The sequence below is a fragment of the Ochotona curzoniae genome, unplaced genomic scaffold (assembly GCF_017591425.1).
Source record: "Ochotona curzoniae isolate NIBS_2020 unplaced genomic scaffold, NIBS_Ocur_1.0 contig_2456, whole genome shotgun sequence".
NCBI lineage: Eukaryota > Metazoa > Chordata > Mammalia > Lagomorpha > Ochotonidae > Ochotona > Ochotona curzoniae.
In genome coordinates, this window is record NW_024465463.1 from 915344 (window position 1) to 938768 (window position 23425).

General features: G+C 54.8%; 1 protein-coding gene across 2 annotated transcripts; it reads left to right on the forward strand.

Moving 5' to 3' along the window:
• The first annotated feature begins 141 nt into the window (after window positions 1-141).
• Window positions 142-14724, forward strand: FLCN (folliculin). 2 transcript variants are annotated; one of them, XM_040974540.1, is made up of 12 exons: window positions 142-188; window positions 1723-1970; window positions 2620-2766; window positions 7102-7323; window positions 7412-7572; window positions 9889-9980; window positions 10808-10995; window positions 12008-12121; window positions 12344-12467; window positions 12993-13124; window positions 13206-13311; window positions 14226-14724. In XM_040974540.1, exons 2-12 carry the CDS (start codon window positions 1737-1739, stop codon window positions 14428-14430), a joined length of 1725 nt encoding a protein of 574 aa, XP_040830474.1. In that variant the 5' UTR covers window positions 142-188; window positions 1723-1736; the 3' UTR covers window positions 14431-14724. The 2 variants fall into 2 exon arrangements, with proteins under 2 accessions (XP_040830474.1, XP_040830475.1); XM_040974541.1 differs by having other exon boundaries at window positions 7183-7323.
• The last annotated feature ends 8701 nt before the right edge of the window (window positions 14725-23425 follow it).

Sequence of the window (23425 nt, forward strand, 5' to 3'; positions counted from 1 at the left end):
CGGCCCCGGGCCCCGGAGGGAAGGCCGCTCGGGGTGGCTTCCCGGACGCGAGGGCCTGGCTCCGCGGGCCTCGGGGTGCAGGGCGCGCTCGGGCGGCCCCGGGGCTCCCCCGCGGCGGCCGGGGCGGCTGGGACGGCCCGGCCCAGTCACGCGCCTCTGGCTGGGCGCCCTGGCCGAGGGGACCGCGGGTGCGTGAGGGGAGTGAGGGGAGTGGGGAGACCCCGGGGGAGTGAGGGGAGTGGGGGAACCCTGGGGGAGTGGGGAGACCCCGGGGGAGTGAGGGGACCCCGGGGGAGTGGGGGGATCCTGGGGGCGTGAGGGGACGCGGGTGCGTGAGGGAGTGAGGGGACCGCGGGTGCGTGAGGGGAATGGGGGGACCCTGGGGGAGTGGGGGGACCCTGGGGGAGTGGGGGAACCCCGAGGGAGTGAGGGGATCCTGGGGGCGTGAGGGGACGCGGGGAAGTGAGGGGAATGGGGAGACCCCGGGGAAGTGAGGGGACGCGGGGGCGTGAGGGGACCCTGGGGGAGTAGGCGGACCCCCGGGGAGTGGGGGGACCCCGGGGAGTGGGCAGACCCCCGGGGAGTGGGGGGACCCCGGGGGAGTGGGCGGACCCCCGGGGAGTGGGGGGACCCCGGGGGAGTGGGCGGACCCCCGGGGAGTGGGCGGACCCCGCGGGAGTGGGGCAGTGCTGATGGGGTCTGGATGAGGATAGGGCTGGCTGTGTGGGGCGGCTACAATCCCATTTCTGGGATGCGGCCCTCTCTTCCAGGCTGTCACCCCCTCTCTGGAGCTGTCCAGCAGGGCAGAGTGATGGGGGTACCCCGCCCACCCCTCACCCCACTCCACCCCATCCCCCCCGCTGCCGAGATGGGGTGCTGGCCCTTTTGGGCAGGGGAGCTCCAGCCTCCCCTTGCGTCTGGGTTTGTCCTCCATCGGGCTGGGGAAGGGTGGGTGGAAAACCGGGGGAGAAGGGCTTAGCTGCCCGCATGGCGCGTGCGCGGAGGCGTGAGGTGGGCGGCGGTGGGCAGTGGTGGCGAATGGCAGCTGGTGACATGGACTTGTCACAGCGTCATAGAGCAGGAGTGGCAGGTGATCTCGTGTTTGCCCGCTGGGTCGGGGACACGGGTGCAGCGTGGTGGTGCCCGCCGGTGGGTGGCTGTGTGTGGGTCAGCTGGGATACAAACCAGTGCCCATGTAACATGCTGGTGTTTGCAGGTGGACAGTGAATTAGCCTGTTGCGCCCTGCCAGCCCCCTCATTTCCATTTCTGCAGACTCCCTGAAGTCTCCCGTGTCATTTGTCCTTTGGTGCAGGCTGGCCTGGTCTGCTGACACCCAGGTCTGCCATGTCAGTGTGGGAGCCTCTTCTAGGCCCCTGGGGTGTGACCCTTACCCGATCCCCGCACCCCTCCTGCCCTGGCACCCCTCAGTCTGCTGCCTGTGTGCAGCACCCCTCCTGTCCCGGGATATCTCTGCCTCCCTGCAGAGTTCGTCTGTTCTCGCAGCGCTGTCCTCTGCCCCAGCCTGTAGCAGCCATTTCTGCCTGGGGCATCTTCCGTGTGGCCACTCACCCCTGGGGTCCTTCTCTCTTGTGGCTGTTCCTGGCCCGGTGACCCGCAGGTGGCACTGGTGCACAGCTGTGACCATGGTCCCAGAGGCTCCTGGGAGGCCCCCCCCCCCCGGGTGGGGCTTGCTGCCTGCTCATGGCCACCTCGTCCCGCAGGTCTTCAGGGCACCATGAATGCCATCGTTGCCCTTTGTCACTTCTGTGAGCTGCATGGCCCCCGCACGCTCTTCTGCACCGAAGTCCTGCATGCGCCACTGCCGCAGGGGGCAGGCAGCGGGGACAGCCCGGGCCAGGGCGAGCAGGCCGAGGAGGAGGAGGGCGGTATCCAGATGAGCGGCCGCCTCCGCGCCCACAGCCCCGCCGAGCCGGGCAGTGCAGGGCCCACGAAGTCGGACATGTGCGAGGCAAGTATGCCCGGGCGGGGTGGAAGGCAAGCCCTGGGAGCCCTGGGCACCACGGCTGAGCCCGTCTCAGCTGCCCTGGCAGATGTGTGCGATCTGTGTCCCCCCCCATCCAGTTCGCTTCCATTCTGGGTGTTGGTGCCCACTGGGCATGGAGCTTGGTGGCCCCAGGGCATATCTGCCTGGCGGGGAGACCCCCAGTGGGGCCCTGGGATCCACAGGGCATATTGGACCAGCCCTGTTAGTTTTCCTGGGAAGCGGGCACATCACTGCTAGGGCCCGGGAGGGGGGTCCAGAGGGAAGCTGGGCTTGCCTTGTTTGGGCAGGGGCTTGGCGTGGCCCTGGGGTGTCCCAGGCAGCCCGGCATGTGACTCACCACCTTCCATTCAGGCACTCTGACCTCCTGTCCCCCCTCCCCGCTCAGGGCCCAGTTTGGTGGGTGTGGAGGCCTGGCTGGGCTGCAGGTACAGCTCTGCCCAGCCAGCCATGGCTCCCCCGCCTCTGGAGCGGGTGCTTGCAGGGTTAGAGCGTGGCTGGAGTGAGACACCTGACTCAGTGATTCCTGTGCACCAAACAGGAGTTAGCTGAGTCCAGCATGGCACCTCGTGGCCTGCGTGACAGTTCACGCGCTTTTCTCTCTCGCCTCGGACAGGGCTGCCGCTCGCTCGCCGCAGGCCACCCGGGGTACATCAGCCACGATAAGGAGACCTCGATTAAATATGTCAGTCACCAGCACCCCAACCACCCCCAGCTCTTCAGCATCGTCCGCCAGGCCTGCGTCCGGAGCCTCAGCTGCGAGGTGAGCCCTGGGGAGGGGTCCTGGCTCAGGGACGCACACGCCATCGGTTCAGGGCTGCCTGGGGCCCGGAGGGCGTGGGCTGCAGGACACGGCCCTTGTCCAGCACTCACTGAGTCACGTGGGACTTGCTGGGTTTGCCAAACTTCTATAACTTGCCGTTTTTTTATTAAACAGTTTTATTTTTGTTATTTTTTTGGTTGTAGTTATCTTTTTTTAAGATATATATTTTTTTTTGGTGGGGAGGTGGCAGTGCAGTAGCTCAACTGGTTACTCCTCTGCCTTGTAGTGCAGCCATCCCATTTGAGCATCCCATTTCTTGTCCTGGCTGCTCCACTTCCCATCCAGCTCCCTGCCTGTGGCCTGGGACCCTGTCCTTGTGTGGGAGACCCTGAGGAGGCTCCTGGCTTGGGCTTTGGATTAGCTCAGCCCCAGCCATTATGACCATTTGGGTAGTGAACCAGTGGATGGATGGAGGATCTTTCCTTCTTTCTGTTAACTTGCCTTTCAAACAAAAATAAATAAATCTTATAGTTTTTTTTTATGTGAGTGATGGAGTTAGGGAGAGAGAAACAAAGACATAGGGAGAGCGATCTCCATCCACGGTTGACTCCCCAAATGGCTGCAGTGGCCGGAACGGAGCCAGCTCGAAGCCAGCTCGAAGCCGGGAGCCTCTTCCAGATCTTCCCCATGGGTGCAGGGGCGCAAGGCCTCAGGCCGTCCTCTGCTGCTTTCCCAGACACATCATCGAGGAGCTGAATGGAAAGTGGAGCAGCTCGGACACGAACCGGCACCCATATGGGATGCTGGCGCTGCAGGTTGAGGATTAGCTTGCTATGCCACCATGCTGGCTCCAGATTTATTTTATTGGAAAGGCGGAATGACAGAAATCTTTTATCTGCTGCTTTGCCCCGATGTCCACAACAGCCAGGACTAGGATGGACTAAAAGCAGTCGCCGGTAGCTCCGTCCTGTTCATTCCATGTGGGTGCAGGAGCCCCAGCACTTGGCCGTCCTCCGCTGCTTTCCTTGGTACGTTAACACAGAGTCGGATCGCAGTTGGAGCATTCCGACATAGGATGCCAGCATTCCAAGCATTCCCAACACCTGGCTGGCTGAAGTTTCTGGGAATTCCCACCAATGTTCTGGTGTCCAGCTGGGTCTCCCATGTAAGTGCACGTTAACAGGAAGCGCGGCTGAGCCAGGATCTGAAGCTGGCACTGTGTGTGGGATGGCAATTCAAAGCAGGAGCTTAACCTGCTGTACCACAGCACCCACCTGTAATTGTCTGTTTTTTTTAAAAATATATATCTATTTTTTAATTTTGTTTTTAATATTGTTTGTATAGTTGAGGGGGATGCATGCCCATGTGGGCCTCTGATTAGGGTGGGAAGGGCTGAGGTGCGGAGGAAAGTGGATGAGATAAATGTTTCAGTTCTGTTTTGTTCTCCTGAATCCACTGGGGGTGGGGGTTAAGGATCGGGGGCCATTACTTATTGTCAAACTACATCAACCCCTGGGGATGGAGGACAGCCGTTTGATGATGCCTTAGAGACCCCCCCATGTGGGCAAGAGTGTTCCAAGGGTGGTTTTGGTAGTTCTGAGACCTTGTTGGCTTCATTGCTTCAGGGTTGAGAAAATCTTTCCAGAGTCCTGGTTTGGAGAAAGTCCACCTGAGTGCATCGACAGACCCAGGAACGTGCTGTGCTGCACAGCTTGGCCAGGAGAGGGGTCCAACCTGTTCTGCTCTCCATCCTCTGACGAGGCAGTTGGCATCCTCTCCTGGCCAGGATGAACTGGCTGGCATGTTTCCCATGGCATGCTGTCCACTGCACAGGCACCGGCCACCGAGGAGGGCCAGTCCTGACACATGTACTGCCAGGGTCTGAGCCCAACAGTCTGGCTAAGGAGTGCCCTAAAAAACTTTGCCTTGACTCGTCTGTGCTAGCTAATGCAGGCTCAAGGTTGGTCTGTTTCCAGCCAGCACATACCGATGGATACAGCTACCTGGCCATTTCTACCTTAGCCCTGTCTCCCACATGAACTGACAGGTGCCAGGGTCTAACCCAGACCAAGAGGTGCTGTCACTTAGTTGAGCTGACCCTCAATAAACCCCAGTTTTTTCCACATGTTGGCATGTGCTGTGGTAGGCCCAGACCCAGCCCACATGCGGGTGTTGCAGTTCAACCTAGTCTGGCCTATACACCATCCTGGCTTTCGCTTATGCCAGTCAGTGGGTACTGTGGACTGACCCAGCCCAGCTCACCCCCAGGCCCGGCCCATGGGTGTTGCAGCCCCTAGCCCGCCTCTGGTCTTCACCAGTGGAAGCTGCAGCCTAACAGGGGAGTTGCCCTCTTAGGCCTGCTTCCAGCCTTGAATTTCCACTGTGCTGCATCCCATCCTGACATGGCTCACCCCCAGTCCTGACACTGGTGGATCCCGTGGCCTTGTGTGACTGGGCTGTACCCATTCTCTCACAAGCACTGGCAGGTGCTGGGGCCTAGCCCAGTCTGTCCTACCTGCAGACCCAGCCCACATATAAACGACTGGGTGTTGCAGCCTTGCCCAGCCCAGTCTACCCCCAGCCTTGGCTCTTGCAATCAGCAGGGAGCTATAGCCTAGCTTAGGAATCCCCAAAGTTCCCCTGTCTCCTACCTTGAGTGTGCTGGTGGGTACTTCAGCCCAGCCTGGCATGTTCTGCCCCAGTCTCAGCTCTCATTGGTGGGTGTGGCAGCCTCACTCAGCCCAACCTGATGTAACCAACACCGTGTCCTGGTCCTCATGTATTTCAGCAGGTTCTACAGCTGGGCCCAGCCTTCACCCAGACCCGGCCTGCAGAGCTGCTAATGAGTGCTATGCCTTACCTGGCCTGGCCCACCTCCTGCCACAGCTGTCATGCTCCCCATGGGAGATACAGCCTAGTAGGGGGGTTTCCCAAGTCCCTCTACCAGGCTGACTGCCAGTCTTGGATCTCATGATCCAGTGGGTGCTGTGGTTCATCCTGCCATCCCCTGTCCTGGCACTTGTGGGAGGGTACTGTGGCTTGGTTGGCCCAGGCAAGTCCCCCAACCCCAGCTTTCACATGTGCCAGAGGTGGTGGATGATGCTGCTTAGCCCAGTTCAGGTCTGCCATGTGGGCAGGTGCCTTGGCCTGACCCAGACATGCCCCCTGGTTGTTCCCTGCTCCCCCTTCAAACCACCTGCCTCAGTTACCTCAGGCCTGGTCTGTGGAAGCCCTGGAAGCCATTTCTCCACTGTCTAACATGCCTTCAGCAGCCCTTGAGCCCATGCATCCCCTAGCAGCATGCTGCGTGCCTGGCGCTGGGATGGCTAACAGCTTTGGCATTAAGCAGCCACAGTGCCCACTGGCAGCCAGCTGCTTTTCTCCCAGGAGTGTAACATTCACCTACAGTGGGGGGTGGGAGAACTTGTCTGCTCTTGATGCGCATATTACGAAGATGTGACTAATTTCTTTTTTTTTTTTTTAAGATTTATTTATTATTTATTGGAAAGTCAGATATACAGAGAGGAGAGACAGAGAGGAAGATCCTCCATCCGATGATTCACTCCCCAAGTGAGCGCAACGGCCGATGCTATGCCAATCCGGAGCCAGGAGCCAGGAACTTCTTCCAGGTCTCCCACATGGGTGCAGGGTCCCAAAGCATTGAGCCGTCCTTGACTGCTTTCCCAGGCCACAAGCAGGGAGCTGGATGGGAAGTGGGGCTGCCGGGATTAGAACCGGCGCCCATATGGGATCCTGGCGTGTTCAAGGCGAGGACTTTAGCTGCTAGGCCACGCCGCCGGGCCTTGATGTGACTAATATCTAAGGGCATGTCAATTATGGTATCAAATGTCACTATGAAAAGTATCTAAGTCTTAATTTGAGAGTCAGGCAGAGGGAGAGATTGGGATAGCTCCTGTCCGTTATTTCGCTCTCTGATGCCCATTGCAGCCCAAGCTGGGCCAGGCCAGAGCTTGGAGCAGGGCACCCCACCCAGCTCTCCCACATGGGACCCCTCCCCTGCTGATGCTCCTGGCCAAGGGGCATCTGTCCTCTTAATCTGCTTCTCCCTGGGCAGGCAGGTGGCATGTCTGCTTCAGGGGTGCCTCGGAGTAGCTGTGCCAAGAGGTTGCCAGTTCCCTCCTCTCCTGACAGATGGGTGTGCAGGCCGCATGGCACGGCTGGTAGAGCTCATGTGGGAGTACTGGCTCGGGCAGAAAGGCCAGGTGCCCGGTGAGCTGGCTCAGGTGTCCCACGGGCATCCCGCAGCCACGTTGCCATCCTGGGGAGGCCGTGAGTGCCCCCCTGGCGTCAGCATGGCTCGCCCTGCCACCCCAGGTGTGCCCCGGCCGGGAGGGCCCCATCTTCTTCGGGGATGAGCAGCACGGCTTCGTGTTCAGCCACACGTTCTTCATCAAGGACAGCCTGGCGCGCGGCTTCCAGCGCTGGTACAGCATCATCGCCATCATGATGGACCGCATCTACCTCATCAGCTCCTGGCCCTTCCTGCTCGGCCGCGTGCGCGCCATCATCGACGAGCTGCAGGGCAAGGCCCTCAAGGTGACGCCCCGGGCGGGGGGTGCTGCCTTGAGGAGGGCACGGGCGGCCGCAGCCGTGCTGAGGAGGGCGCTGGGGACTCTGTGGGCAGGTGTTCGAGGCCGAGCAGTTCGGCTGTCCGCAGCGCGCGCAGAGGATGAACACCGCCTTCACGCCCTTCCTGCACCAGAGGAACGGCAATGCGGCACGCTCGCTCACCTCCCTGACCAGCGACGACACCCTCTGGGCCTGTCTGCACACCTCCTTCGCCTGGTGAGCGGCACCTGGAGACCCCGGCACTGTGGGCTGCTGCTTTGGGGGGTCTTCTTTTTTTTTTTTTTTCTTAATTTATGTAAGAGAGAGTTGCAGCTGTGGGGCGTGGTGGCCTGCTGTGATCACCGTGGTTCTTGGGGGTGGCGGGGTGAAGCCCCCCGGCACGTGCCAGCCCTCACAGATGGCTGGGTCTGGCATGTCGAGCACCTGATATCCCCGCTCGTTAACCTCCTCTCCCTCCACTGTGGGATTTTTCAAACATCCCCAAAGGAAATGGCGCAGTGAGCCTACAGCCTGTGGCCCTATGTTAGCAGCACAGAAAAGAAGTTGAGTTTTTCAAACACTTATTATCTTTGAAAGATTTTTTTTTTTAATGTGAAATAAATTTATAGCAAGAAGGAGACAGAGAGAGGGGGAGAGGTCTTCCATCCGCTGACCCAGCCAGAGCTGGGCTCATCTGAGACGAGGAGCACCCCGGGGTCTCCCACAGGGGTGTAGGGGCCCAAGGACCTGGGCCATCCTCTGCAGGTGCCATGGCAGAGGCCGGGACTTGTACCAGTGTCCAAATGGGATGCTGGGTTGCAAATAGTGACTTAATTTGCTGCACGATGCTGGTCCCTAGCCGGAGCTCAAACCCAGTTGTTTGAGAAGCAACTTAATCACCTGGCTGAGCACCTGCCCTGTTTTTTGTTTATTTGTTTGAATTGGTTAACTTGAGAGGCAGAGAGACCCAGAGGCAGAGTTTGCATCCTGAAGCTTGCAGTGGCTGGTCCTGGTTTGTGGGAAGCCCTGAGGCGGGCATCCTGTGTGGGTGCCAAGAGCCGGACAGCGGACCTCTGAGGGTCACGCAGCACCCTCCAGCCATCAGCATTTTCCTCCCTACTCTTCCTTGGAGCATTTCTGTAGAATGCAACATGTTTGTGCCATGTGAGTCAGAGCCGAGAAGGTGGACTACATTGGGTACCATCCAGGGCACAGTCCACGCCTCTGCCATCTTCAATTGGCACTGCAATCATGGGGGCTTTTTTTTTTTTAAATTAATTTATTTTGGGGTACAGCTCAATAGCCTAGCAGCTGAAGTCCTGAGAGGCAGGGGCTGGAACTGAGAGGGCCCTGTTTCTTCAGGAGACAGAGGAGAGCTTTATGCAAACAGGTGTCATGATTGGCTTTGCTCTTCTTAAAAATAAATAAATAAATAAAATGTGTGTGTATGTATAATTCACAAGGGCACAGAGAGCTTGCCTCCACTGCTCCACTTACCAAATGACCAAAGTGACCAGGGCTGGGCTGGGTTGAAGCCAGGAGCCTGGAATTCCATGCAAGGGTTGGATCGGCTGCTGCTGCTGCTTTCCCAGGCACGTGAGCAGGCAGCTGGATTGGAAGTGGAGCAGCCGGGACTGGAACCTGCACCCACGTGCGATGCCAGCGTTCCTGGCAGTGGGTGAGCGCACTGTGCTACAGCACCCAGCCCAGGCTTGTATTCTCAAAGAACCAGCCTGGTTCTGAGAGTTCCTAAGGAAGCTCTTAGTGTGGCCGGCATGGCCGGTGATCCCTACAATGGTACCTGGAGACGGGCACCGGCAGTCCCAGCCCCCTGCCAAGTGGAGGTGTTAGTGAGTGGGTGGAGTTGAGATGTGTTTAGAGGAATAACTTTATGACTTGTGCCCTGAGCCACAGAGGAAGCTGGGGTAACAACAGGTCCTCGATTCTGGATCAGTCTATTTTTTTTTTTTTTTTAGTAATTTTATTTTTAAGATTTATTTTTATTTTTTGTTTTTTTAATTTTTATTGGAAAGTCAGATATACAGATAGGAGGAGAGACAGAGAGGAAGATCTTCCGTCCGATGATTCACTCCCCAACTGACCACAATGGCCAGTGCTGTGCCGATCTGAAGCCAGGAGCCAGGAACTTCTTCCGGATCTCCCACTCAGGTGCAGGGTCCCAAAGCATTGAGCCGTCCTTGACTGCTTTCCCAGGCCACAGGCAGGGAGCTGGATGGAAAGTGGAGCTGCCGGGATTAGAACTGGTACTCATATGGGATCCTGGGCATGGAAGCGAGGACTTTAGCCGCTAGGCTACCATGCTGGCCCCCACCCTACCCCCTCCCTGTGTTTTAAATTCTGCATGTAAGAGCTTCTCCTGCCCTGGTTTAAGACCAGCCTTGGGTTGCAGTCACATGGGGCTGCCAGTGTTGGGGGCCAGCTGACAGGGACCCTGTGGGCCACTCAGCTGGTTCCTGCAGAGGCTCGGAGAGCATGAGGCCCAGGGCATCCTGCGGCGAGCCCAAGCCTCATGGCTGCCACTGTATCCCCCAGGCTCCTGAAGGCGTGCGGCAGCCGGCTGACCGAGAAGCTCCTGGAGGGTGCCCCAACCGAGGACACCCTGGTGCAGATGGAGAAGCTGGCTGGTGAGGCTGGGGGCGGCCACGGGGCTCCCGGCAACCGGGGTCCGTGATGTGAGCATCGTGACCAGAAAGGCCGCACCGTGCAGGGGAGAGGGGCTAGAGACGGCTGTGCCATCCACTGCTTCACTCTGCAAAATGACCGCAGTGGCTGGGTTCGGGCCAGGATGAAGCAAGGGGTCTCCACTCCCTCTGGGCTTCCCGTGTGGGTGCTGGGGAACAAGTGTCAGACCATCCTCCACTGCCTTCCCGGGGAGCAGCCCTGTCTCAAACCTGTTGGTGTCACGGGCCGTGTCTTGGCCCATTGCACTCCAGCGCTGATGCAGCAGGGGCCCTGTGGGTCCCGGGGGATGTTCCCCTCAGGGCTGTCTGCATGGTGGCTGCCTGGCGGGCGGCGGAGTGCCTTTGTGTAGCTTCTTCCCAGCCGGGCTGTGAACCGCGTGCTGTCCAGTGGGGAGTATAGACCAAAGAGAACTGGCTGGGGTTAGGCAGGACCGTTCATGGCCTCCTGGGCCTGTCAGCGGGAACCCCCGGCCTGGGGTGGGGAGCAGTTTCCCATGTGGGCTGCAGGGACTCACGAAGCTGGGCTGGCCTCCGCTGTGTCCAGACACACTAGCCGGCAGCTGGATCGGAGATGGAGCAGCCAGGACTAGAGCCAGTCACTCCTGTACGGGAGTGGGGAGCGGGACTGGGATAAGTCAGGAGTGGCAGAGCCCTCTCTGTGCCCCCTCAGAGCTCCCAGGGTGGCCCCTGGGCACGGGTCAGGGATCCACCAGTTGGTCGGGCAGTGGGAGGCAGCGGCTTCCCTGATGGGGCCCCTGTTGCTGTCCTAGACCTGGAAGAGGAGGCTGAGAGCTGGGACAATTCTGAGGCCGAGGAGGAGAAAGGCCCTGCGCAGCCAGGGGACGCCGGGAGGCGGGAGCTGACCAAGTGCCCACCGGATGCCTCCCTGCTCCCAGGCTGTGCCGCCTGGCAGCCCCGCAAGCTGTCTGTCTTCAAGTCCCTGCGGCACATGAGGCAGGTAGGCGGCCCAACCCAGCGCACTGCGGGGATGAGCTGCGGGAGCAGGTGTCCTGCGTGGGTGGCGTCCGTCCAGTGCTCTAGGCCTTGTCAATTCCGGGGTCCTCCAAAGGGGCCTTTGGTACGTGGGCACCGTTACCAGCTTGCGCACAGCCGTGGGTGGGGACAGTTGGACGGTGCCACAGCCACAACGGGAAGCGGGTTGTGGGTGTGGGGTTGTGAGTGACGCACACCGAGACAACAGGGCCATGGTCCTGCGCCCAGCTCTGTATTTTTATTCAAGGCTGTGTTTGGTTTCATAGCCAGGAAAACCAAAGTCATAGCCAGGAAACCTGTTTTATTTATTTTGTCTTTCTCTCAGTTTTTATTGATTCGTTTACTTATTTGAAGGTGTGACAGAGAGGTAGAGTCAAGGGGCGAGATTTTCTGTCCCCTGGTTCACTCCCAAGGTGCCTGCAGCTGGCCCAGGCTAAAGCCGGAAGCCCCGAGCTCCATCCGGGTCCCCCCCCCCCCGTGGGTGGCTGGATTAGAATCCAACCCAGGTTCTGTGGGAGGGGCTGCAGGTGTCCCAGGGGACAGCTCATGGTGCTGGGCCACAGTGCCCCGCTGCCCTCCTGCAGGGCCCTTGCTGAGATGCCAGGATGGTCAAAGTGACTGGGTCGGGTCCCTGGCTCAGAAGGGTCACAGCTGTGAAGGACACGGTCAGGGGCTCAGGCGAGAAGGCTGGGTCACACTCACCCCGTCTTGTCCCTTCTGCTGGCTCAGAAAGAGAAGGTGTCTGGCGCCCAAGTGCAGGTAGATGGCGCTCAAGTGAGCCGCATTTAGGCCTCCATGTGTTGAAAGCTGACGCATCTGGGCGCCTCAGCCTCAGCTTCGCTGTGCAAGGCTGGGGGTGCCATCTGGGCCCTGCTGACCCCAGGCAGGTACCCCGGGCTCCCCGAATTTAGCATGTGCCTGAGCTGGCACCTCGGCCCCGGTCACCTGGAGAGCCAGCGCTGCCTTCTGTGGTGCAGGTGCTGGGCGCGCCGTCTTTCCGCATGCTGGCCTGGCATGTTCTCATGGGCAACCAGGTGATCTGGAAGAGCAAGGATGTGGACCTCGTCCACTCGGCCTTCGAGGTCCTCCGGGTAAGCAGGGGCGTGTACACGTTACACACGCACGCGTGCGGGGCAGCACCACGTGCCACAAGGGGTCAAGGGCTGGTTGGGGCAGCCTTCCTCACAGCCTCTTTGTCCTTGATGTGCAGGGTCCCAGGAAGTGTCCCCTCCAGGGTGCCGGGTGGGAGTAGGGGCCGCCTTGGGGGGTGCCCCGTGGGGGCCGGGCCGTCCTGAGCGCTGTGTCCCCTGCAGACCATGCTGCCCGTGGGCTGTGTGCGCATCATCCCCTACAGCAGCCAGTACGAGGAGGCCTACCGCTGCAACTTCCTGGGGCTCAGCCCGCAAGTGCAGGTGCCCGCCCACGTGCTGGCCTCCGGTGCGTGCCCCGCTTGGGGGGTGGGGCTCAGCAGGCTGGGGCCCATCCTTCTGCCCGCTGGGCGCTGTGGGGTTCTGTTGCTTTCTGGCTTTTTTGTTTTAAGGTTGATTTATTGATCTGGGAGAGTGTCAGAGCAGGGGACACAAGAAGGAAAGAGTTTAATTTTCCATCTGGTGCTTCACTCCAAATAAAGCAGTGGGCAGGGTGGGCCCAGGTGGGAGGCAGGTGCCAGGAGCTCCATCTGGGTCTCCCACGTGGGCGGCAGGGAACTGAGCACCTGGGCCGTCCTTTCCTGTGAGCAGGGAACTGTCCGATTAGGAGTGGAGTGGCCAGGACCGAGATCAGGCCTCTGATCTGGGCTTTAGGCATTGCAAGCTGCAGGTTAACCCACTGTGCCCAGCACTGTCCCACGACAAGGCCCTGGCCTCTGGTGTGTGAGCCCCGTCCCTCCAGCACACCGCCAGCCTCGGGAGCGGGGCTGGGCGGCGGTAGGCGGGCTTGCGAGGGTGGTGCCATGTCTCACAGAGTTCGCTGTGGTGGTGGAGGTGCACACGGCGTCGCGCTCGCCCCTGCTGCCTGCCGGGCGTGAGGAAGAGCAACCGCTGAGCAAGTACGAGTTCGTGGTGACCAGCGGGAGCCCAGTGGCCGCAGACCGAGGTGAGTGTGACTGGCGATGCCGGGGGCACAGCCCAGCCCCCCTCGGCCCCTCTCACATGCCCCCTCCTGCCCTGTCCCCAGTGGGCCCCACCATCCTGAACAAGATTGAAGCGGCCCTGACCAACCAGAACCTGTCTGTGGACGTGGTGGACCAGTGCCTCGTGTGCCTCAAGGAGGAGTGGATGAAGTAAGCTCCCAGAGGGCGGCCGGGAATGCTTGCCTGTGAGGGACACAGCAGCCAGCAGTGCCCCTTACTGCTGCCCCCCACTTAGCCGAGGTGGGCCCTGTAGTTAGTTTCCAAGTGTCAAGATCAGAAAGCCAGTGTTCCTGGTATTTTTTTTTAAGTTTTACTTATTTTTAAAATGTTTATTATTATTATTTTTTTTTTATTGGAAAGTCAGATATACAGAGAGAGAGAGAGAAAGAGGAAGATCCTCCATCTGCTGATGGCTCTGGGCCGTCTGAATTCTTCCCCAGACCACAAGCAGGGAGCTGGATGAGAAGTAGGGCCATCAGGATTGGAACCAGCGCCCACATGGGATCCCAGAGAGTGCAAGGCGAGGACTTTAGCTCCTAGGCTACTATGCCGGGCCCTCTCCTGTTTCTTTTTTTAATTGAGGGAGAGACTGGTGCTGTGGCGCTGTATATTAAGCTTCCACCTGTGGCGCTTGCATCCCATATGCCAGTTCAAATCCTAGCTGCTCCATTTCCCATCCAGCCCCCTGCTAATGCACCTCGGAAAGCAGTTGAAGATGGCCCAGGTCCTTGGGCCTCCTGTAGCCACGAGGGAGACCAGGAAGAAGCTTCTGGTCCCTGGCTTTTGACTGGCTCAGCCCTGGCTGTTGTGACCATTTGGGAACTGAACCAACAGATGGAAGATCTCTGTCTCTCTCCCTCTCAAAAAAAAAAGGGGACGGATTTCCATGTCTGATTGACTCTGCCTCGCACCTGCAGTAGACCTGGCTGTGCCACTGCAGTGTCAGGCCAGGAACTGTCGCCAGAGCCGGGCGCTGCGCCCTGAGCGGGGGGCACCCTGCACAGCACCCCTGCTGCGCTGCAGGGGCCGTGGACTCAGAGCTGTCCCATGCTTGCTTCCCGCAGCAAAGTGAAGGTCCTGTTCAAGTTCACCAAGGTGGACAGCCGGCCCAAGGAGGACACACAGCGGCTGCTGAGTGTGCTGGGCGCGGCCGAGGAAGACAACGTAAAGCTGCTCAAGTTCTGGATGACGGGCCTGAGCAAGACCTACAAGTCGCATCTCATGTCCACGGTGCGCAGCCCCACGGCCACCGCCGAGGCGCGCAGCTGACCTGGGCCTCCAGACTCAGCTGCACCAGGCCCAGCCAAGAGACAGGTGGCCCTGGCCAGGTAGGCACCCCTGCAGTTGGCCCCGCGGGGGCAGGGATGGGGGCTGCCTGGCCTGCGCACTGCACTTCCTCCTCAGCACTCACAGCCTGGCGCAGTAGCTCCTGCAGTCGGCTGATTTGTGTTGTTGTCTTGTGTCCTTGTAATTTATATTTCCCGCAAAGACTTCCCCGTTTGTATGACTGGGTCTCTGTGGCCTGCAGAAATGTTGAGACACAGTAAAGTTGTACTTTGTTAAGCTATCGTCTTGGTACCTGACGCAGGTCGTGGCGTGGGGAGTGCGGCACCAGCGAGTGGCCGGCTCACCTGCCCCCAGCACTGGCCACTGGCTCCCGGGTGGAAGGTGGCTGGGGATCGGGTCATATTGGACACGTGGCGCTCCTTGGGGAACCCCAACCTTATGTTCCAAGCCGGCTACCGTCCAATCTGGCAATCCCAGGAACACTTGCAGCCAAATGAGTGGCAAGGGCGGGCAGGGCCGGCCCCTGCACCCTGCGCTGGGCACCTCCCCGTTCAGCCGCGGGAACTGGAGGGCTCCACCTGAGAGGAGACCATGCTGCTGTGGAGGCATCCCCTTGGTTAGGGTCCTGACCTTTGCACCCCAAGGCCAGTGAGCGGGTTCCTCTGGCACAGTGGTGAGGGAGGGCATGGTAGGGTGGCACGGCCTTGAGTGTGGCTCTCATGCAGTGGCTGCCCTGCTCTGCTCAGGGCAGTGAATGCACCAAACCCACCAGCCCCGAAGTGCCCAGACATGCACTTCTTCAGTGTTGGCAAGCCTGGGGCGCTGGGGCTCAATGCCAGCAAGTAGAAGGCCGTGCTGGCATGACCTGCATTTTTTTCCTGAAAACATTGTGTGCAGTGATTTTTAAGATTTTATTTTGGGGCCTGGCGCGGTGGCGCAGTGGTTAAGGTCCTCTCCTTGCACGCCCGGGATCCCATATGGCGCCGGTTCTAGTCCCGGCAGCCCTGCTTCCCATCCAGCTCCCTGCCTGTGGCCCGGGAAAGCAGTTGAGGACGGCCCAAAGCTTTGGGACCCTGCACCCACATGGGAGACCCGGAAGAGGCTCCTGGCTCTGTTGCGCTCACTTGAGGAGTGAATCATCGGACAGAAGATCTTCCTCTGTCTCTCTCTGTATATCTGACTTTCCAAAAAAAAAAAAAAAAATCTTAAAAAAAAAAAAGATTTTATTTTGATTGGAAAGGCAGGTTTACAGAGAGAAGGAGAGACAGAGAGATCTTCCATCCACTTATTCACTCCCCAAGTGGCTATAATGGCCAGAGCTGAACTAATCTGAAGCCAGGAGCCAGAAGCTTCTTCTGAGTCTCCCACATGGCTGCAGGGTTCCAAGGCTTTGGGCCGTCCTCGACTGCTTTCCCAGGCCACAGGCAGGGAGCTGGATGGTAAGTGGAGCTGCCTGGATTAGAACCGGTGCCCATATGGGATCCCGGTGCATTCAAGGTGAGGACTTTAGCCAGTAGGCCACTGCGCTGGGCCCTGATTCTTAAGTTGTTAAATTTTATAGATATCAATGCAACAGCATGGTATTCTGAGTATTTCAATGATGTCATGGGGGCAAGCACTGTGGCTTGGTGTATCACACCTGTCACTTGGGCTTCCATCTTCTGATCCTGTGGCCCTGCCAGCCACGAAGGAGAGCTGGGTGCTGGTCCTGGCCCTTGGCTTCTGCCTGCCCTTACCCCATGCAGGGAATTAATGGAACAAATCAGGAGATGAAAGATCTCTGTCATTCTGACTTGCCAATGATAAATCTCTTAAAAACCTTAAAAATGATTGGAGCTGTGGGGACTCTCCTGCTGGTACTCCTGCTGGTGAGCGTGAGAGCTGGGGCTGGTGGCGACCAGGCTGGGCAGGGCTACGCCACCTGTTGGTCTGCATGTGAACTGGATTGGGGGAGAGCCAGGCTGGGCCAACCGAGTACCCACTGGTGCAAGCATGACCCAGAACAAGGGCAGGGGTGTTGGGCTTTGCTGCAGCATCAGCTGGTAAGTGCTGGGACTGTGGGGGCCAGTGCTGTCGAGCTAGACTGCAGAACCACCTGGCGAGTGCAAGATCCAGGCTGGGAGTAGGGCCAGTGGGGAGGCGGTGGGCACCTCTCTGATAGGCTGCAGCTCCTGCGAGTGAGCATGAGAACCAGCACTGGGGGCAGGCCTGGCTGGACAGTGACACCCGCTGGCATGAGTGTGGGATGGAGGGTGGAGTCAGGTGCGATGAGTTAGGCCTCAGTGCACAGTGATATATACAAGAGCTGAATGGGAGGTGGGACAGACTGGACCAGCCTACTGCACATGCTGGCAGACACAGAAACCAGGACTCGGGGTGGGCCTGTGGGAGTTATTGGGGGTCACTCTGACTGGGCTGCAGCTGCCAACGGTGTACATGAGGGCCAAGTGTATGGTGGACAGGGTTGGGCTCGGCCACAGCCTCCGCTGGTTTGTGTAAGAACTGGGGCTGTAGAGAGATCTGATCTAGCAATTGCAATTACCAGACTGGACACAGGCTGTGGGCGACACAATGAACTGGACCCCGTTCAGGCAGGTGCACACACAGCAGTCAGGTCTGAGATCGCTTCAGACGACCTTTCCTTGGGAATCCCTCCCCAACTAAACTGCTGGACTCAAAACTCCAACCATGGGGAGAATCACAGGACCTGTGGTCTGACCGTGGAGCGCATCTGTCAGAGCTGAGCCTTGCAGGAGACTCAAGATGGCGGCAAAGGGTACAGACAGGTTTGAGATGATGGAAAATTATTAGGGTAAAGAACAGAGAGCACATTACAGAAAAAGATAGGAGTCAGGAAGTCAACAAGGAGGTACCTGGAGAACCCCTGGACACAGGGAAGAGGTGATGACAGCGGAGCAGTTTTACAGGGAACAGAAAACCCAGCAGCCACCCATGAACTGTGATCCGGACTCAAACAACAGCCAGGGATCCAGAGGTGACCACAGATCAGTCCTTCAGCCAGGTGGGAGCTTGGGTTCACACAGCGAGCTCAGGAGGTGAAGACAGGCTGGGACTGGCCAATCCTGCCAAATACTTTGCCCCAGCAACGAATGCCCCAGACTCTGTGGGACAGATGTGGTGGGTCGGAGCTAACAGCACAGGGATCAAACGCTGGAGTGGGCACTTTTCCAGCTAATCACACCTGGCTGATCTCACAAGGAGGACAGCGCCAGCTTCGCATCCTGCAGGATCTGTGTGGTCCCTGGATCAGAAAGCCAACAGCCCCGGCTCTCTGGCAGTCCTCTGCCAGGTGCCATCTTGTGTGTTTACACAAGATCAGTGCTGCTGATGAACCAGTTATCTGGGACAGTTGGCGTCTTCCTTACCCAGAACACTGATTTTAACATAAAAACTGACTTGTAGACCTGTAGGTAATACATTTTAGAAAAGTGCACTAAGGAGAAAAATATACCAAACAGGATTGCAGTGTCAAAAGTTAAGAGACAGAGGCACAGTGAATGTTACTGAAGACTCCCCGGTAGAGGAACAAAAGCCTCTACCACCCTTAGAGTGAACTGAGGAAGACACTGAAAAAATGAGGGACAAAGAATTCAGGAAATTTATTATAAAGCTTCTGACCAACAGCGAGAAGCACATAATACAAGAATTCAAAGAAGTTAAAGAATTTGTTACACAGGAAATGAATCAAATGAAAGCTGACATTTCAGAAGTTAGGAATACAGTGAAGCAGTGGAGAGTCTAAAAAATAGAATGAATGAAGCAGAAGAAAGAATATCAGAATTGGAAGATATTTCCTGTCACCAGGGGGAAACAAACAAAGCAGAGCTAGCCAAGCTAAAAAAAAAAAAAAAAATCCAGGAATTGAAAGATACAATTAAAAGACCCAACATAAGAATTATGGGAGTTCCAGAAGGTGCAGAAAGAGCAACTGGGATTGAAGGTGTATTCAAAGAAATAATACATCAAAGCTTCCCTAATCTAGAGAAAGAATTGGGAAATAACATACAGGAGGAGTACAAGACTCCAAACAGGGTTGACAAAAAGCAATCTTCACCAAGACACATGATAATTAAGCTCTCCTCAGTTGAACACAAGGAAAAAATCCTTAAATATGCATGTGACAAAAATCAAGTGACCCCAATCAAACTCACAGCTGACCTCTCAGAGGAAACACTGCAGGCAAGGAGAGAATGGAGTGACATATTCCAGACTTTAAAAGGGAAAAAATTTCAGCCCAGAATAACATCCTGCAAAGCTCTCCTTTGTCTTTTAAAGTGAAATAAAATTCTTCGCAATAAAGAAAAACTCTAAAACTTCACGTCCTCCAAACCAGCCCAACAGCTAATACTCAAAGATGTTCTAGTGATAGAGAAAAGGGAAGAGCAGCTACCAAACCCCAAGGCATATGTGGAGAACATCCCACTAAAAGGCCAACAGAAGACTCAACCAAAGAACACCACATTACCAAGATGACAGAACCAAACTGCCACCTATCCATATTAACATTGAATGAAAATGGCTTAAATTCATCAATCAAATGCCATGGATTAGAGGAATGGATCAAAAAATAAAGCCCATCTATCTGCTGCTTACAGGAGACACATCTCACTAACAAAGATCGAAGGAAACAAAGTGAAAGGATGAAAAAAGATATTCCAAGCGAATGGTAAGGAAAAACGTGCAGGGGTAGCCATTCTTATATCAGATGACATAGACATCTAGGAAAAACAGTAAAAGAGATGAAGAAGGGCACCACATAATGATCAAAGGATCCATTCAGCAAGAAGAAATCACCATAATAAATATATAGACACCAAATGCCAAGGCACCTAGCTATGTGAAACAAATATTAATGGACTTAAATGGAGAAATAGACTCCAATATAAAATAGTGTTGACCTTAATACCCCTTTAACATCAATGGACAGATCAAAAAAGCAAAAACTCAGCAAAGAAACAACAGAACTCACCTAAACTCTAGAGCAAATGGACTTAGTTGATATATATCGAACCTTTCATCCTACAGATAGAGAATACACTTTTTTTTCATCAGTTCATGGAGCCTTCTCCAGAATTGACCATGTTATAGGCCACAAAACAAGCCTCAGCAAATTTCAAAAAACCGAAATTATACCATGCATCTTCTCAGACCATCATGGAGTGAAGGCAGAGACTAAGAAGTCAAAACACCCGAGAAGACTTGCAAACACATGGAGACTGAATAGTACGTTACTAAATGAGCAATGGTTTAGAGAGGAAATCAAAGGGGAAATTTAAAAATTGCTTGAAACAAATGAAGGCATCAACACAACATATCAAAATTTATGGGGCACAATCAAGAGAGTGTTAAAAGGAAAGTTCATCTCAGTCGATGCTTACGTTAAGAAATTAGAAAGACATCATGTAAATCAGCTAACCTTACATTTGAAGGAACTAGAAAAGCAACAGCAAAGCAATCCCAAGATTAGTAGGAAAAAATAAATCAAAATAAGGGAGGAAATAAGCCAAGTAGGGACCAGAAGAACAGTATATAAGATCAATGAATCAAAGAGCTGGTTCTTTGAGAAAATCAACAAAATAGACTCCCCACTAGCCTAACTAACCAAAAAAAAAAAAGGAGGGAAAAGATACATCAATAGCATAAGAGACGAGAAAGGAGATATGACAACAGATACCTCAGAAATACAAAGAAACATCAGGAACCATTGTAAGTAACTATAGGCGAACAAATCAGAAGACCTAGAAGAGCTGGATGGAGTTTTGGACACATACAACCCACCAACATCGAATCAAGAAGCAATTAACAATCTGAATAGACCTATAACATGCAATGAGATTGAATCAGTAATTAAAGCCCTCCCCCAACCAAGAAAAGCCCTGGACCAGATGGCTTCACTGCTAAATCAAACATTTCAAGAGGAACTTACCCCCATCCTACACAAGCTTTTCCAAACAATAGAAAGAGACAATCCTTCCAAGCTCTTTCTAGGAAGCTAATATCACCTTAATACCAAAGCCAGATAGAGAAACAACAGAAAAAAGAGAACTACAGACCAATATCTTTGATGAACATAGACGCAAACATCCTCAATAAAATACTAGCCAACTGAATCCAACAGCACATCAGGCAGATCATTCACCTGGACCAGGTGGGATTCATCCCAGGCATGCAGGGATGGTTCAACATCCACGAAACAATAAATGTGATACATCACATCAACAAATTGAAAAATAAAAGCTATATGGTCCTCTCAATAGGTGCAGAGAAGGCATTTGATAAAATCCAACACTACTTCATGTTAAAGACCCTAAACAAGATAGGCATAGAAGGAACATTCTACAACACAATCAAAGCAATTTACGAAGAAACCAATGCCAGCATCATACTAAATAAAGATTGGAAGCCTTCCCACTAAAATCTGGAACTAGACAGTCATGTCCACTGTCACCACTACTCTTTAATATAGTATTGGAAGTTCTTGCTTTAGCTATTAGGAAAAAAAAAAAAAAAAGAGTTACAGGAATCCAAATTGGAAAAGAGGAAGTGAAATTATCTCTATTTGCAGACAACATGATCCTCTACATAGGGGAACCGAAAAACTCAGTCAAGAGACAATTGGAACTCATAAGAGACTTTGGCACGGTAGCAGGATACAAAATTAATGAACACAAATTGATGGCACTAGTGTATGCAAATAATTCCATGGCTGAGAAGGAAATTTTAAGCACAGTCCTCTTTAAAATAGAGGAGAGGAATCTTAAATGCCTAGGAATCAAGCTAACTAAATATGTGGAAGACCTCTATGACGAGAACTACAAAACATTTAAAAAAGGAAACAGAAGACCTTAAAAATGGAGAGACTTACCATGTTTCTGGACTGGCAGCATCAACAGCATCAAAATGACCATATTACCAAAAGCAGTATACAGATTCAACGCAATCCCAATCAAAATCCCAACAATATTCTTTTCAGAAATAGAAATGATGATGCAAAAGTTCAGCTGGAAACACAAGAGGCCAGAAATAGCCAAAACTATCCCGAAAAATTGAAATCAAACTGGAGGAATCCCACTTCCAGACCTCAAGACATACTACAGAGCAGTGGTCATCAAAACAGTCCGGTACTGGTACAGAAACAGAGAAGATCAGTGGAACAGAATAGAAACACTAGAAGGGAGCCCACACATGTATACTCACCTAATCTTTGACAAGAAAACTGAAAACAATCCAGGTAAAAATCCTGGTCTCTTCAACAAATCCTGTTGGGACAAGTGGATAGCAGCTTGCAGAATTAAGAAGCAAGACCCACACCTGTCGGGCCCGGCGCGGTGGAGCAAGTGGTTAAGGTTCTCGCCTTGCACGCCCGGGATCCCATGTGGGTGCCGGTTCTAATCCCGGCAGCCCCGCTTCCCTTCCAGCTCCCTGCCTGTGGCCCGGGAAAGCAGTCGATGACGGCCCAAAGATTTGGGACCCTGCACCCGCGTGGGAGACCCGGAAGAGGCTCCTGGCTTCGGATCGGCATCGGCCGTTGCGCTCACTTGGGGAGTGAATCATCGGATGGAAGATCTTCCTCTCTGTCTCTCCTCTCTGTATATCTGCCTTTCCAATAAAAAAATAATAAAAATAAATCTTAAAAAAAAAAAGACCCACACCTGTCACATTATACGAAAACCATCTCTACATGGATCAAGGACCTAAATCTACACCCAGAAACCATCAAACTATTTAAGGAAAACATAAGAAGCACATTCCAAGATACAGAAATAGGGAAACACTTCTTAGAAAAGACACCCAAAGCAAAGGCAATCAAAGCTAAAATGAACAGATGGGACTCCAACAAACTAAAAAGCTTCTGTACAGCAAAGGAGACAATTAACAAAGTGAAGAAGCAACCAACAGAATGGGAGAAAACTTCTGCACACTACACAAGTGACGGGGGACTAACATCCAGGATTTACAAAGAGCTTCAGAAACCCAGACACAAGAAAAACAAGCAAACAAAAATAACCCTGTAACAAAACGGGCAAAAGAAATGAACAGACATTTCTCAGAAGAACAGGTTCAAATGGCCAACAGACATAAAGATGCTCAGGCTCCCCAGCCATCAAAGAGATACAGATACAAACCACGTCGAGGTTCCACCTAACTCAGTGAGACTGGCCCACATTCAGAACTCAACTACCACCACCTGCTGGCGTGGATGTGGGGAGAAAGGCGCCCTCCTTCACTGCTGGTGGGAGTGCAGGGAGCACAACCACCGTGGAAGTCAGGATGGAGAGTGCTTGGAGAATTGCAAATCAACCTGCCATATGACCCAGCTATCCCGCTCCTAGGAATATACCCAAAAGGAGTGAGATCTGCCTGTGAGATGTAGTAAAATGGGGAAGATCTGTTGGAGGGTGGGAGTTTGGGGGGAAATCCCAGTCTATATAAAATTGAAAAAAAAAAAAAAAAAGAGCTGGGCCTCCTCAGTGGCTTTGACGGAGCAGTGGACGGCACAGCCAGAGGCACATGGGGGGGTGTCAGACACTGGAGCCTGCAGAGGACACCAGGTGTCACAGCAGAGGAAGGAGGGCGGGACAAATGGACCGACCACCCCAGGGCAGCATGAGAGCAAATGCCCGGGCAGACGGAGACTCAGCGGTGGATTGTGTCAGCCAGGGGCCCTGGCAGGATTTCCTCATCCTTGCATCTGCGAGATCCAAAGCACCTGAGCAGAACCCTCGGCGCATGCTCCAATCGGGGACCCTGGGCTGACATCAGGAGGGCGTTCCCCATCCCCGGGAGCTGGGGTGGTTGGGAGGCTGGGTGTGGCTCCTGCCTTATCTGTCTCCTTCCCCCAGATATGGGAAGAAGGAAAAGAAAATGTGAAAACAAAGGTCTCACCAATCTCCCCTGATCCTGGACCTTTCCCACCCCAATCACCTATATAAACATCAAAAACGGAATAAAGGTC

What these genes read in the sequence shown, in the direction of transcription:
- FLCN (XM_040974540.1), top strand. Translation starts at nt 1,737, where the DNA reads ATGAATGCCATCGTTGCCCTTTGTCACTTCTGTGAGCTGCATGGCCCC. An exon ending in CGCCCACGTGCTGGCCTCCG is followed by an intron (nt 12,468 to 12,992) that starts GTGCGTGCCCCG and finishes CATGTCTCACAG; the next exon opens with AGTTCGCTGTGGTGGTGGAG. An exon ending in CCCAGTGGCCGCAGACCGAG is followed by an intron (nt 13,125 to 13,205) that starts GTGAGTGTGACT and finishes CCCTGTCCCCAG; the next exon opens with TGGGCCCCACCATCCTGAAC.